General features: G+C 38.0%; 1 protein-coding gene and 1 long non-coding RNA gene across 3 annotated transcripts in view; one reads left to right on the plus strand and one right to left on the minus strand.

Annotated features, from left to right (window-relative positions):
- Positions 1 to 782: 782 nt before the first annotated feature.
- LOC136694395 (uncharacterized) lies at positions 783 to 15,164 on the plus strand. Of its 2 annotated transcripts, none has more exons than XR_010802195.1 (4): positions 783 to 1,034; positions 5,637 to 5,782; positions 6,744 to 6,832; positions 14,041 to 15,164. It is a non-coding gene; the product is annotated as an uncharacterized lncRNA (long non-coding RNA). The 2 variants fall into 2 exon arrangements; XR_010802197.1 differs by having other exon boundaries at positions 5,637 to 5,776.
- The window catches only part of slc34a1a (solute carrier family 34 member 1a), a 38,894-nt gene continuing 34,347 nt past the window's right edge, over positions 11,547 to 16,093 (minus strand). The window contains exons 12-13 of the mRNA XM_066667907.1: positions 14,034 to 14,158; positions 11,547 to 12,140 (exon numbers count right to left, since the gene is read on the minus strand). Coding sequence (XP_066524004.1) covers positions 11,547 to 12,140; positions 14,034 to 14,158 — 719 coding nt within the window. The remainder of the gene's footprint in view (positions 12,141 to 14,033; positions 14,159 to 16,093) is intronic.

Consider the following 16,093-nt stretch of genomic DNA (forward strand, 5'->3'; position numbering starts at 1 on the left):
AGAGACTGTCAATCTATTTGTATCATTTTTTTTTTTCATCAAAGAATGGTTTTATAGTGGGATTGGGTTCTTCTGGGGGTTTAATGTTAAGTTGTGTGATAGTGTGTGTCGGCTGGTGCAGGCAGAGCATTAGGAAGTATTAGATGACAGAGTATAATGGCTTGTTCTTGTACAATATGCCCTTCTGGCTATAAAGAGCGCAAAAATTGCAGTATGGCTGTCTCATATCCCCCACATCTTTGTTATCAGCCACGTAATGAAGAAGCTCCAGATGTAGATTAAAATATAAGGAGAGTGGTTTCTCTTCACATTAAACAGAAAGCTTAACACCAGAGACGTTAACATACTTAATGACATCAATAATTTTAAGACAAAAACAAGCACCACGACATTCTTTACTAACAGTGTTTGTGTATGACCAAATCTCTTCCACCTTACATTGTAAGTGGAGTTAGTTCACCTTTGAAAACACTGGGGGCTGAACTTAACAAGCTCTGATCAGATTGGCTAATCCAAACAACATGATGGACAGCTAATTCTAACCCACTATTGGCCAATGTAAGATGTGATTGATGGCCAATAGCAGTTTTTCAGTGGCTGATGCAAAAAACAATTGACAGGTTCTTCCCCAAGAACCCACCACACCTTTATCTTCCTTGTGCAGCATTCCCGTTCTTGAGAGATTTTTCTGTCCTAAGGCCAAATTTTTTTTCTATAAGGCAGAGGAGAGGCGAATAAAAACACATTTTTTCACAGCACCTCAACATGCGGATGAGGAATACATTGCCTGTGAAAAGGACAACACAGGACATTACATAATTTGGTTTTAAAACAGGTTTAGGCCCTCCAAGCCATTAGGGGCAGTGTGCATTAGACTTTGTTTGGGTTTGTTTTTTTTTTCTTTGTTTTTTAATGTGAGCTGAAATGCAGTGTGAGAGGTGCTCAGTTTTAGATTTTTGTGTCAGATGAGACCATTAAACACTTGTGCAGAACAAGAAGAACACAATAAGAAGATAAGCAGGCTCAAAACTATGGTAAGAAACAAACTCTTTCACTCTTCTCTTGCTGCCACACATCTAGCCTGTTATAATTCCAGTAAAAAATAAAATAAAAACATTATTCCACTCTGTATTAATCCCAGTCTAAATATGTGGGCTTGTTTGTACTTGCAAAATCATGACATTCCATGACATTCCATGATATTCCATGCCAATTCTGCTGTCTAATTGTAAAAGAGGATCATAGAGACCTTACATTGTTTTGACCTAAGCTACAATTTTAATTCAGAATATATTTATAAAACATTTTTAAGAAGAACACAATGGAGTAACACAATGTGCCTGAATTTTACAGCACAAAGCCTGGAACTATAGAAACTTTTCCAAATCCAATCACAGTGTTCATCAATAACAATGTCCAATTCCTAAACTGCTGAACTAAAATTCTCAAACCTCTGTGTAATCAAAGTGCATATGTTTGAATAGAACAAAAACAAAAACTACAGCAGCGTTTACTGATATTGTGGCGTTCTGGGTTAAAGGTGATAAGGCAGATATTGTACACACACTGGGGGCTTTCAGTGCTCTTTATTGAAAACGTACACATAAACCGTCAGCTTTTAACAATGCTTAGCAAGGCCCAACCCAGTGCCTCAAAAATACTGCAAACTGTAGATGGATCATCAATACCACATAGAAGACATTGGAGAACACTTGCATAACAAGTCCTGTCCCGACACACAAATCTACCTCACAAACACCAGTAAAATTAAACAATATTCACACACTACTAAAATGAAATAAACACAGCAATAATTAACACAATACAAATCTCTTTTCTTTATTTCCAAGAAAACATCCCCTAAAGCCTTATAAGTGTTTTAGATATACAGATGCAGTTTCCTGTAAATTTGAGACACTTGTACACACAATGTATATAAAAAAACTGAATGCATGATGCAATGATCATTTAAACTATATATTAAATTGACAATAGTACAAAGACAATACTTCAAATGTTGAAACTGGGAAAGTGTGTTTTTATTATTGTGGGGGTTTTTTTGTTTGTTTGTTTGTTTTTAAATATATGCCCATTTTGAATTTTATCTATCAGCGCATTTAAAAAAAAAAAGTATTATCTTGTTTGTTTGTTTGTTTGGTACTATGCACATTAATGAACATTTCAGTTTCCACTTCAGTGTAAATGTCCTAAAGTTAGCTAAAAAAGATGAAGTGGTAACACATAATGAATGAATTTTATATTTTGGTAATGAGTTTTATAGCACTTCTGTGAAAGATTTAAAAGTCTATAAGAGAAGTTTATACTAATTAGTGCTTTTTATAGGATTATCCTATACATTGGAGCATTTAACAAATGTACATGGTGACATTAGGCCAAGTGGAATCTAGGATATTTTAATTTACATGCATTACACATTGCCTTGTATCAGCATTATATACCTGTTTGTTCTAACTTTCAAAACTGTATATTTCTTAGTTAATGTTTTCTCATTAAGTGTTGCTGTGTTTCCTAGATTTTCACTCCATTTTCTCCTCAGGGTTTAGTCAATGCCAATTCCACCTATTAGTTAGGTCTCCACTTACAGGCTTCATCAGCTGCATTGGTTAGCATTGTGGACAAACGCGCTAGTAAAGTGGGAAGAAGTGTTGCATCCCTCAGGATCAAACTTATGATCTCCCAATGACTGTACTTTTTTTAAACTCCTGTTTTGGTTAAACTTTCAATGAGTGATAAAATGTTTAGAACCCACTATGATGTCACCTTCTGAAAGTTTAGAAACAACTGTGATTACATGCAGAAAATAGAAATATAACAACCATCTTTCTAATTCTCTTCAAATATGCCCTAAAACATACGTGCTTTAGCGTTTCTTAGAAGAGTCTAAGAAAATTTTAGAAAATGTTCAGCTAAGTTTAGTTACTTCCTATAAATCAACAGATTCCCCCTTTTCTCTGGTTGTTCAGTTTCTTTTTCAGAAGATACCTGTTAAAGAGGTGTATTTCATTGTCTTCAGCAGTTTACCAGCGTATTGTGTAAAAGGCTTTTTCTTTTGTTTGTTATTGCTGTGGAGGCATTTTAATCAGTAGAGGTAACACCCTCAAGAATAACATTCTCTTTTTTGTGTGTCCTGGGACCAGCACCAAAAGAATCACATTGAACAAGGTGAACGAGCAAAAGATTGTGTGCCTGGGGCTGAGGGCATACTCTTAACATTTTTGGTACAACTGGTCACCAGGATCTAATGATTTCGGGACTTTGAAAACTAACCCTGTGTTTCTTGTCAAAGCTCAACCATCGATCAGAAAACCTGGCCTGACTTTCACTTTCTGCACATTCTGGTCTTAATTACAGCACTATATTTAGCATGCTCCCGCTCATGGTGGACCTAACTCGTATACCCAAGGGTCAAATTCTTGACAAGATCAGAGTGGGGCATGTGGTCAGCTAATTAAATGGACATTGTATAAGTCACGCAGGAACCCAGCTTAGTCATTCATTATGTGAAATGATGGAATATTCTCAATAGAACAAGCTGTACACCCTGCCCCCTTAAGGACAAATCTGAAAAGCCCACCCTTTGTAGGTGTACTCTGGTTTTGAGGTGTGCATTTATGGTTTGACCCTCAGCAACTGAACCCTTTTTTCAGTTTTTATGTCTTTTTCAGTGATGGTCTGAACACCAAGCAACTTTATTGATTCAGTATTTTTAGCCGAGAGCTTTAGCTGAGAACATCTTTGACATGTGAAAGAAAATAAAGTCCTTCAGCTTAGAGGAGTCTTTAAGTCATCCTCTTAAGTCTGTTTAACACACTGTAACATACAGATCTGAAGGTGAGTCAGTGGCAGCACTCATTCTTTGTATTTTTACATTCTTTACAATTAAAACAACAGACCATGGCCTTTCTCTTGGTCTCTTGGGTTTAACAACTCCTAGCTGGTCCCAGAATCAAAATATGCTCCCTTTTGAATTCCCAGAAGACAAATCACCTCATGTGGGCCAGCATCCATTTAACCCTTGAAGTTCACGGACACATTATACACAATATTTCTCGTTATGTGATATTTATTAATATTTTTTTATTTTATTTTGAGAATTATATAAGATATTTCAGCTCTTTCAAGATTGTACATGTTTTAAGTCTTTGTATTCTGTGAAAGTGTCTTATTCTACTGGCAGGCAGTTGTTTTACATGTTTAATTTTACTTGACACAATCTAACCTCTCTTCCATTGGAAAAATGCATTATCTACCTGTTTATATATAGAAATAGGTTAAATAATCTAAACCAATCAGCTTTCGCCACTCCACATCCATGGCAAGGGACACAACAACATTCATTTTTGTTTTCTCATAATAAGTAATGCTATTTATGTTTACTAGTTTTAAGATGTGTTCAGTTAATAGGACATAACCTTTGCTGTAAATATAACTAATGTAAATAATTCATATTTAAAAATTTTCTCAAATGGTGTTGTATTAGACAAAATATCAAAGGAATATTTAATTATATTTACTCTGTAGTTTTTCAGTAAAATAGCTGTGAGGCACATGACAGTTGATATGTTTTAATAAATTCCTCTAGACACATAGTTTGTGCAATATTCAACAACATTCTCCATAAGCCTGGTAGTTCTAGTTTGTTCATCATAGTTGTGGTCAGACAGTTTGAACATTAGAAAACACTTCAAATCTAAACGTAAACACTGTTTAAACGTAAATACAAAATGTCACTCATTAAATAACACTCAGTCTTACTGTTTAAATACAAATGTGTATTAATTTCCACATTTTGAATTTCTTATGACTGTATGATTCATAATGTGAGAGTGTGTGTGTGTTGCCCTGTGAAGGACTGGCGCCCCCTCCAGGGTGTATTCCCGCCTTGCGCCCAATGATTCCAGGTAGACTCTGGACCCACCGTGACCCTGAACTGGATAAGGGTTACAGATAATGAATGAATGAATGAATGAATGTATGATTCATGTGTAATCCATGTATTCCTGCTGGTGAAGGTTTCTGCTCTTACAGGCTGAAATGCTTTTTGAAATGCTACTTTTTTCTGTTTTTAACAATTAAACAAAACATTTATTTCATTTTTTATAACTGAATAATCACTAAAAAAGAATACTTTTATAAAAACAGTTACACTAAGCAGAAAGGTTCTGTCTCACTTGTACAATAGCTTTTATTTTTCAATTCAATTTCAATTCAGGTGATATTTATGAGATGTGAAACCTGGGATGGCAGTAAAACCATCAATGGAATGTTATCTGCACACACCCTAAAATGGCTCTAATGGGGTCACTATAGGACCCTTTTATCTAAGAGTAATATTTCCCAACAGAATTGACTGATAAAGTTAAACTATGTTGATTTTATACTATTTACTCCTGATTAGGGTGAAAAATCTGATATCCATATATTGATTTAGACTGATTGACTGATGTTTATGAACCACTGTCTCACTTCCTTCAGTGATGAGTCTGATGAGACGCAGCAGCCGGCAAATCGAGTGGCTGGCCCTTAGCATTTAAACTAACCTCGCCATTTCAGTCCATTAAGTCTACAGTTGTGTGTGTGTGTGTGTGTGTGTTAAAGCAGCTTGTGTCCCGCAGGTGGAGGGAGGCTGAGTGGATTGTTGCTATTCGAGGCTACTGTCAGCACTGATCACCCACTCTGGAGTCCCTCACTCATTCATTAAGTTCAAAGCCCCGTTAATGAGCATCAGCCAAGCCAGCAGCTGTCTCCAACTGGGGTGTGTGTGAGTATGTGTGTGTTCCTCACTCTGTGGCTACAATTCATTACAAGTGTGTGTGGTTACCAGGTTTTACTGATGTTGTAGGACACATGTTTATATGTTTTCTTTTTGGGTACAAGTGGTGGGTCCCCACAATGTAAGTAATTAAATTGAAGGTTCGTGTTCAGGCAAGTATTTGGGAAATGTTTCCAGGGAATTAAACGTCGTGTGTGTGTGTGTGTGTGTGTGTGTGTGTGTGTGTGTGTGAGTGAGTGATTTTACTGGTAAAATTATCTAACAAAAACATGCATGTAGTCTTTTTATTTAAGTACACAATTTAGGGCAGGACATTACAAAAAATTATCATAATAAATATGTAAGATGAACTGCACAACAGCGATGGTATTTACAATACGTAAATGTATTCGCTAAAACTATTTTACTCTTACAGTTAACAAACCACAAAACACTTCCTTATTCCTGTGTAGTCCAACTCTAATATTTAAATCCCAGATTAAGACCATTTCTCAAACAAAGTGAATAATTTAGAAGCATAACCTTCTAAAATATATCCAGATACCCTAGTCCTGACTGATCGGCTAGCATAGCATCCACATTTCACTTTAAGAAACATTAAACCTATTAGCATGCATTCTGGCTCTCTGTGTCCTTGTGAGTGCGTGTGGGATTCATTCAGTGTAGCCAAACTTAAGTCAAAAATGAAATAACTGAGAGTACTGGGGTTCACCATTCCTCCAAACACCACACTAAAAATGACTCCAAAGAGAATGATACATACAAACCCTCTTGGGTTAAGTGATTTGTTCCTTTGCCCTGAGCCTGGAGAAACCAGTTTATTTTCATGTTGACTTTGGCTTCTTGCCTACACAGAAGTATACGAGTCTACTGGTGCATGATGACTGGTCTTTCCTTTCTTTGAATCTTTGACAGTTATAATAATAAAAAAATACCTGTTTTTCTCTAGATCCTCTTTACAGTGAAAACATGGAGGGAAGATGTTTGGATGTAGTTTACACAATGGGAGGCAAATTGTACATCAAGTAAAGCTCATTGGTGAGAAAACTGCCTTTACTTTTCTGGATGACTGCATTCTGAAATTGATAAAAACATAAAAAGCATAGGAACCTTTTATGACCAGCCGAGAGTAGCCATCAAGGACCAAGGAAAGCACAGTCAGCAGTGCAAAGGCCAGTCTCTGCAGCCATATCTTGGATGGGGCTGTCTATTTCAAACTGTGTACACTTCTGAGCTCCATAAGCTAACTGGAAGTTAAAAATATTAAACTGATCACAGCATCAGACAGTTAGCAAGTACATGCTCATCATTCCCAACAGAGATGAGTACTCATCCTGAAAGCCCACAGCATGAGGAATACTTTGTAGAAATAGTATGATTTGGCCGTTGGCCAATCCTATCTTACAAACACTGTATGATATGTAGATTATAATATCAGGATCTATCAGAATCCATGTCATCCCTGGGGTGCAAAATATTGGTGGAAAATTAGCATATATGGGGGAAGTCTGTAACTATACCATTCTAAATAAAAATATATATATATATTCTAAAGAAAATGGGTGTGTGTTGCCCTATAAATGAATGAATGAATGAATGAATAAAGGATGTGAATAAATGAATAAAGAAAATCCTATTACAGTAACTGCCATTTAAAGTTTAGATCACCCACTCTTTTATTTACTGTATAGTTGCTATTGTAGAGACATTAGGTCTAGTTCATGGCTGAGAGACTGGCACCAAGTGCTGTCATTTATAAATCCCTCCATTTAGTTCAGCTTTCATGCCCTTCAAAGAAGTGACGCTTTATAAGCCATAATCAGGTGCTGCTGAAAGAGTTGCGAGACATCTCAGATATGTCCTCTAACCTGACCTCCAAAAAACACAGCAAGAGCCATCCACTGAAATTCAAAACAAAGGTGCACGTGGATTTTCCACAGTGTAGACAAAAAGTCAATAATCAAACAGCCTCCTAAATATGTGTCAGGATCTACAATTATGCAAACAATATCAAAACAAACGAAAATAGTGACCAAAGAGTTTATTCTCTTCAGTGTTGTTCAGGATGTTCCTGCCTTGTGTAAAGTCAGGTAGGCTCTGGAGCCTCTGTGACCCTGAACAAGCATTTACAGACAATGACTCACTCACTGACTTGAGTCAATTAACTGAAATCATTGTTCTCACCAAATGTCAAGCGTTATATGTGTGATAACAATGGAAAATGTAACATCCCACCCATTATGTAGAATATGAAGTACTCCACCTTCCACAAAGAACATTGAATTTCATAAAAACACACTGTATACCAGTGGTCACCAGTCCTCCTCCTGTAGCTCCTGTAGGAATCAAGATTGTGGAGTTAATGCAAATATTCTCTTATTTTAAGAAAACTACGCAAGAGTTATTAGGGCTACCAACAGGTTAGGGACCCATTCTATGGAGCATAAACTGCTTTATTCTGGGACTACAAAGCAATTTGATTGGCCGCCTAATGTGAGTGGCGTTTTATAAAAAGGTGTACCAATAATAGCATTTTTATAAATATTGCTACCAATTTGGTTTTGTAGTATGACAGTTTGTTACTTTAATAAAGACTATGTTCTGTTGATCTTAGCAAACTGAACACAGTCCAGAGTGCAGTGGTTGTATTCTTTCTGGTTGAAGTGCAGAAAAGTGGCCTGCCAGCTGAATGGATTTCTATCTGAAGCTGTTGTACACGTGTGGTTTAAACACCAGGCACGTAATCCCCCAGCCAGTTGTTCTTTGAACAGTGAAGCAGATCCAGCTGATGCATAATCTACTGTCAGTGTTGCTGCTGCTGAGGCAGCACACTCCTCGCGGTGTGTATGATATTAAATAAACTCACAGCAGGAGAAATCATGTACAGAACTCTTTAACAGACTACTTTACCAAACCCAGCTTCTGTAATCTTTGCCCACATCTACAAGAAGATACTAATTTTCTAACATTTGTAGAAGCCTCTTATAATTAGTGAATTCAGCTTCTGTTAGGTGCACCCACAGCTTTTATAATCGCTACAGATCACAGCTTTTATAATCACTGTAAGTGCTGATCAGTAGAATAATTGGTTGTGTGGGAATCTAGACCTTTTTCAACATATAGTAAATCTACAAATACATTTAGCTCAATAAATCCAATTTAACAAATGTATTATAGACAAACTCAGTATTAATCCTTGGTCTTCTTACATTATAAGAGCAACAAGGCACTTTCAAAGCATTTTAAAACCACTCTTTGGCCTTAGAACATGAAACTTGAAGACTGAGAGGAATGTGTGCTGTGAAAGGGGCTTTATTAAGCATTGACATAGATCCAGAATGAATATCCATGTCATGCTTTTATTATATCATATTTTAAAAATAATAAAAGCTTTCAGTAACTTCATTTCAACACAGGGTTATTTTAGGGGATTTTAAAGGGGAATTCCACCAATTCTTCCAAATTCCTGCATGATTAAATGAGTGAGTGGTTTGATGTGACTTGCTTCATTTGAAGAGGAACAAGCCTGCTCAGAATTATTCACAGGAACCAGACATTCAAACTATTTAATGCACCTAAAAGCTCAATCACATAATAATTACGTACAAGTACAAATGCAGTTTGAAATGTAGTTTTACTGTCGTTTTGTTTACTGAAATCAATTACTCCACAGCAAACCGCTTACCATCAAACCACTCTGAAAGACTTTGTTGACATTTCAACCATGAAATTTTGGAAAAAAATGGTGGAAATCCCTTTTAGAATCAACAACTGAAGCGCAAATTCAAAACACGGATTCTGTGCAGTCTTGCACTGGGAATTACTGCTGTAGCCAAATAATAGAAATTAGCTTAGTGATCAGTCACATGACAGGATTAATAAATCATGGGTGTATGCTCTCACAAAGCAAAGCATCATAAATTAGAACAGCTAAACAAAAAAGTATATAAATGTAAATACATTAAAAAATCTATTTACAAGATTTACTACTGAGAATCTCTACACAAAGTATGTAAACATTGTAAGAAATTTCAAATTTTTGACTCTTTGGACAATATTTTCCATATATGGGAGGAAAAAAAAACAGCTCAGGGTAAATTAACTGATTTGTGACATTGTTAAAATGAACATACTTTAATGCATCCACATGTTTGCTCCAGAATATTTTAGCTCCACCCATCCACACTGAAGTGTTTTAACATGGAGACTTTTTGGAATGTATTGTGATACAGCACAAATCATCATAAAGCACCAATCAGCACACAGTCATGTAAATACATCAGTCTACAGGGCACAGTAAGAGAAACAGTATGTTTAATGGAGCAATAAGTAATTTTCCACAAAAAAATATTTATAAATATTTGAGGGTGATTATGAATTATTCTCAAGTTTTTTTTTTTAAAGTGCCATTCACGAAAAAAAAAAAAATTATATTTGTTTTAAAACAAGTTTTCCTCTGAGAAATCCAGGCCACTGGGCACCAGTATAATGACTTAAAGAAAAATACTTGGAGAATGACTGATTGCTCCTTTCATTCTAACTGCTGGTTTATATTTCTGCATGGGGCGATACAAATGTCTTTGTGTCTTGATACAAAGAAGAGTATCATGGGTAAGCACTGCACGCAGAGGCTTGCAGACGCTCTGACAGACACAGCTCAAGAATATTAAGCATGCGATGTTCAGCTCTGCAGAGCTGTGTGTAATGTCTGATTGGCTATCTGGTACATATGGTCACAAAACCCAAACAAAGTATAAATACCTGATCTGAATGACCCAGTCTAGTGCAGAAATACAGTGGAGCAGTTTGAGGATTGGTGTCAGACGAGATTGCTTACAAATGACAAGTAATGCTCCTGCTGCCATTCATTCTGTGCAAAGGTGCGAGAGACGTTCTTCATCGTTGCTTGTTTATACATTCTAATTTAAATACTGATCACATGTTCATGTTAAAATTTAAAGTAAGCTGGCTGACGCCCTGAGGCTGCATCATAAAGATCTTTACAAGGATCTCTGTGGAAATATAAACCAGACATAAGGAGTAGAGGTCAGAATGTTAGTTATGTGGATTGTTTTACGATTGCAATATTAGTGAAGAACTACAATGCAAGATAAAGGCAGATATCATCGCTGTACAAAGAAAAACATGCATCTAGAAATAATAACTTTATAGGAAAAGCAAAAACTCTTCTTAACTTTCAATGGAAATCAATGTAAAAAATATTGTATTCCAAATAATTTTGGCGCATTTCTATTGGTCCATTCATCATGAAAAATTCAGTGTGAAGGACAGTTGCTGAGTTCAAATGTAGTAATGTAATGTAAATGTTAGAATCACTTTATTTATGCACACAGAGGAATTTGTTCTCCGCATTTAACCCAATCCATGCAGTGAAACACATTTACGCACATACTAGTGAACACTAGGGGGCAGTGAGCACATGCCAGGAGCAGTAGGCAGCCCTAGCCATGGCACCTGGGGAGCAGCTGGGGGATAGGTGCCTTCCTCAAAGGCACTTCAGTCACGACCTGCTGGCTCTGGGGATTGAACCGGCAACACATTTCCCCAACCACCAGGCCACGGCTGCCCACCCCTCCACTTCCACTCCCACCACCCGTATGTAACTGTTCTTTGGACAGCGATTATATGAACCTTTTGAAACTAAGGTACATGGCCCAGAGATATTGGTCCAGTTCAGAGAGTATGAAGTACTCATGGCCCTCAGAAGCAGGACAAGTGGTCAGTTCATTTTTTACAAAGGCGTGCTATTGCAGCGTTCCAGCCCCTTCAGCTTGAAGACTCGGGGCTGTGATGAGGACTCATCCTGATAGGAGAGCACTGGGTTGTCGAAGGCTAGTTCAGCCTTCATCTTGGACTTTGATGACTCTGGTTTGGTGGTCTCCAGGTGGGTGGGCATTTCCGGATCAGCACTGGTCATTGTGGTGGTCCGAGAAGGGCTGCAGCACATGGCTGTTGTGTTAGTGATGAGCTTGTCCAGGGGTTTGAGGGAATGCATCCAGTGGGGTAGGAAGTCCCAGCTGCGTAGTTTTTTGGGCAGATGGGCAGGACTATGAGACTGCAGCAGGTTGACCAGAACGATAAATGTCATGACCCCTGCGAAAGGAGCCCCTACACCTACCATGGCCTGCCAGCCGGCCAGAGAGAGGCCGAACACCAGAGAGGGCAGCAGCAGGAAACACAGCAGCAAGTAGAGTACAGCGAACCAGCGGTACTTGGACGTACGCTCACCCAGAGCTAACGCCATGCGTATGGGCAGACGAGTGGGGGGCAGAGGGTACCACAGCAAGATCCCAAACGCATTGAAGAAGAAGTGACACAGGGCAATCTGAGAGAGAGAGAGAGAGAGAGAGAGAGAGAGAGAGAAAGGAGTGGACAGTGAGTGGGGTGGCATTATTATTCATAATAATGAATAAATCAGCATCTTGTATTTGTGAGAGTGCTTTTTTTCACAGAGGAACAAGAGATACATGATGTTTTTCCTCCCTCCTGTATTTTTGATAAGCCACAGTAATTTTTGCTCTGGATACAAAAGTGAAATTTTCAGAGCAGGAAAGAGAAAAACAACTTGCTGACTCATCTGGTGTTCTCTCCCTCTCTTTTCACTTCCTCTATCCTCTATCTTTCTGGGTCTCACTCACTCTTTCTCCCTATCTTTCTTCTCTATCCTCCTCCTCTCACCCTCACTCTCACAAATACGCACATACTGTCTTGCCCTGTGGCTCTCCCTCTCTCTCCTACTGTAATCCCTCCATTTTCCCTCTATCAGCCACCCCCTCTCAGTTCTCTCCAACCTCCTTTCCTTCCTCTCTCTCCTCTACCAACCCCTTGTCAGATCTCTCTCTCTCTCTCTCTCTCTCTCTCTGTCTGTCTGTGTGTGTGTGTGTATATATCCCTGCTCAGATTCTCTCTCTCTCTCTCTATCACCATGTCCCATAGCCTCAGATTCTCTCTACTTCACAGTCACACTCTACAGTCACACTCACACACACACACTCTCCCTCTCTCTCTCACTCACTCTAGCACACAATCACTTCTCTCCAATTCTCTGTCCCTCTGTTCTCACAATAAACATAGTTCTTTTATAATGACATACAAATTAACGTTCACAATTAACTGCCCTTCCATCACTATATTCTCTCCTGTTCTAAATGCTTTTCGTCCATTAAACCACCCCCACCCACCCCAATCTGTCTCTTTGCTCTGTAAATCATCTCTTCGTTCTGTCACTCTATTTTTTTCACTGTGCGTTTAATCCTATCCTCTCTTCTCCTCATCTGCTAATCTCTCTCTCTCTCTCTCTCTCTTTCTTGAAACACATTATTATTGTAATAAATTATAATACTTAAAGGTCTTGTATAATCATTTTGACCTCAGAGTTACCACTTGAGTTCTGGGAGACTTTTTAAATTCTCCACATTTTTTTGTGAAGGTTTTTCCAGTGTGGTCTTTGGCAGAGAGTCTATAATGATATTTAACAGAGAGATTGGCCTGTCTCTGAAGTTGGTCAGGATTTTTTAATTCAATGGAACCATCCATATGAACAGGAAACGCATGTTTTAACATATGTAAACAGGCGGTACGCAACAAGGGTGTAGACAGTCCATTTAATCAGTGACTGGAACTGCGCCAATTCAGAACACTCATGCTCAGTTGTGTACATTTATATTATATAAAATTCATAAACAAAAACATGAAATTAAACTGGACTGCCCATGAACACAATGCCCATGCCCAATGACGAGTGTCATCTTCACGGCTGAGATGTTGTGTAATGAACTCCTTAGGGGAGTAGAAGATGTTATTGTGGCAAAGAGGGGACAAACTACCTGTTAATACCCTTCATTTCAGATGAAAGGTTGGAGGAATCAGAATCCAGAAACACTTTTTAGGTCATTTAGAGTATTATGTGTAAGTAATAGACATTATCCACATGTTATGTTTTGCATGTGTAGAATCTGTATTATTGAGATGTGTTTAGTCTGTAGTTCTGGAGAAAGAAAGAAAAAACACTGATGGTTTATGGCGGTTATGGTGTGCCTTAAAATGACTCACTATGCTGGAGGCAAATCAAGTCTCAGAGCAGTTTCCTAGAGCAAAAAATATCCACACGGACTGTAACTGAGTTCCAAGTTAAAGCTGTGACTGGAATCAGGTCAGAGTATCCAAAAATCCCAAAAAAGTCCCTCTTACCCCATACAATACTTCTCTGTTCTCTCACCTGACAGGCAGCGGGCAGTTTGTCTCCTGGACTGGCCAGAGCTGCCAGGATGGCCGTGGTGGTTGTGCCAATGTTGGAGCCCAAGGTCAAGGGGTATGCTCTCTCCAGTGTGATCACTCCAAGCCCTGAATCAAAAAAGGTCAAAAGTCATAATCAGTTACACATTAAAAGGAAATGACAGTGACACTAGATCACATATACATTCTTTTTTTTTTTACCCCCAAATGTGGATGTTCAAGCAAGGCTGATTCAGTGTCTGTGGTTTGCTTCTCAGATAGACTTCCCTGTGGTTTCTTAGTTACCATAGTAACAATATGAGAACTTCCCGAAGGCTTTGGACAAAAGACCCTAAAATGGATGATATGAATGTTCTCCAACCCCAGTTTACCGCTGCTGATTATTCTCCAGAGGGAAACTGAATATAGGGGATCTTAGGGGAACTCCCCCAATCGCACAAAATGCCATTAACTTTAGAGGTGGAAGGTCAGCTCTAGCCCTAGAGTCACAGAAAAGCAGTTGTCACTACTTTTCTAACTTCTATCAACATGACTGCTCAACACACTTGGGGGAGGACCCAGTTCCGTTATGCCAGTTAACAGACGTGTTATATTTACACACCTAGAAAGAGTGAGATCAACTTTGTCCTCTATAACTCTGAGGTCTAAGGCATCAATAAGGATTGAACCAACAGAAAAGCTTCTGTTTTGTATGCTCTGTTGAACTCGAGAAGATTTTAGTCAGGCTTTATTTTGGAAGAGTTCAATGCCTGAAGCTAGTCACGAGGCTCAACACAAATACTCCACAGCAGCATCACGCCCAGAAACTTGCTTCAATTAAGTGTTCACTACATTAGCCTCAAAACTCAAATGCAAACAAATGGAGGGCAAAAACCTTCCAACTGTATTTGGCCAAATCCTCACATAAAGTAATTTTTAAATATAATTTAAACAGAAATAATACACTCTGGTAACAATAAAATTAACACTTCAAAAACAATTTATAATCACACTTGATGGATAGATACCTTTGCTGAGTTTGATATGAGGAAAAATGAGTTTGCAAAAAGTTATTAATTGTTAATTAATTTGGTCATTACTTTTGTTTTTCTTCAATTTGTGAGAAGCACTTATTAATGAGAAGACCCTGAAGAAGCTTTTTAATGAATTTAGGTTTGCTGTGACTCTTCATTTAGATTTGCAACTTTATTAATACTCTCTCTCTCTCTCTCTGTGTATATATATATATATATATATATATTGTTCATTTAACAGCTTAGTGATGGCCCAGTACCAGCCATATGTTTAACCTAATGATCTGAGAAGATGGGGTCAGTGGGTTTCTCTCAGAGAAAGTTTTCTTGTTAACAATTAAAATCTCTGAGCGCAATAACGTTTTGTGACAATGTAATAAAAAATCATTGCTGTGGTAATATGGAGCCTTCAGATCTCACTGCCTTCAAAGTTAATAAGAGTCATCATTACACAACACTCAGTAAGGCAAGGCTAATATGAGCTAGAAATATAATAATTTAATGGCATAATAATAGTGAGAAACAATTCAGGTTGTGTCCTATGGCCATACTGAGGCCCTAACTGAGTCAATATTTAACATGAATTAGTATGCATTCCTCTGAGGCATTCTCTATTACTGTCCCTTGAACTTTACTCGCTCTCTTCAGGAATCACTAAAGCTTGAAGTTGAACTCAGGTTTTCCGTGGAAGGAGTTCATTTTTTCATGCTTCAAACATTCTCATCATCAAATATTCACTCTTTACTGTTTGCTTGGACTGACATTTGAGCTCCTGTCTGATCTTTGGACCTGGGACACACAAATCATTCTAAAGCTTTTATCTTGTTTAAACTCAAGGCGTGCTTTACACTATAACTCTACCACGGCTTATAGTTGGCACACTAATTATACCCCTTACCCTTTCTTCTGTTTCTTCTCTTAGACCAGATTTACCCAGTGAGTGTGTCCTGACATCCACAAATAACAGTGTTATGTGCCCAAGTCTAGATCTTCTGCTAGCTTTCGTTAATGTCCAGTAAAGATTTCCATG

Source organism: Hoplias malabaricus, chromosome 4, assembly GCF_029633855.1.
Source record: "Hoplias malabaricus isolate fHopMal1 chromosome 4, fHopMal1.hap1, whole genome shotgun sequence".
NCBI classification, from domain to species: Eukaryota; Metazoa; Chordata; class Actinopteri; order Characiformes; family Erythrinidae; genus Hoplias; species Hoplias malabaricus.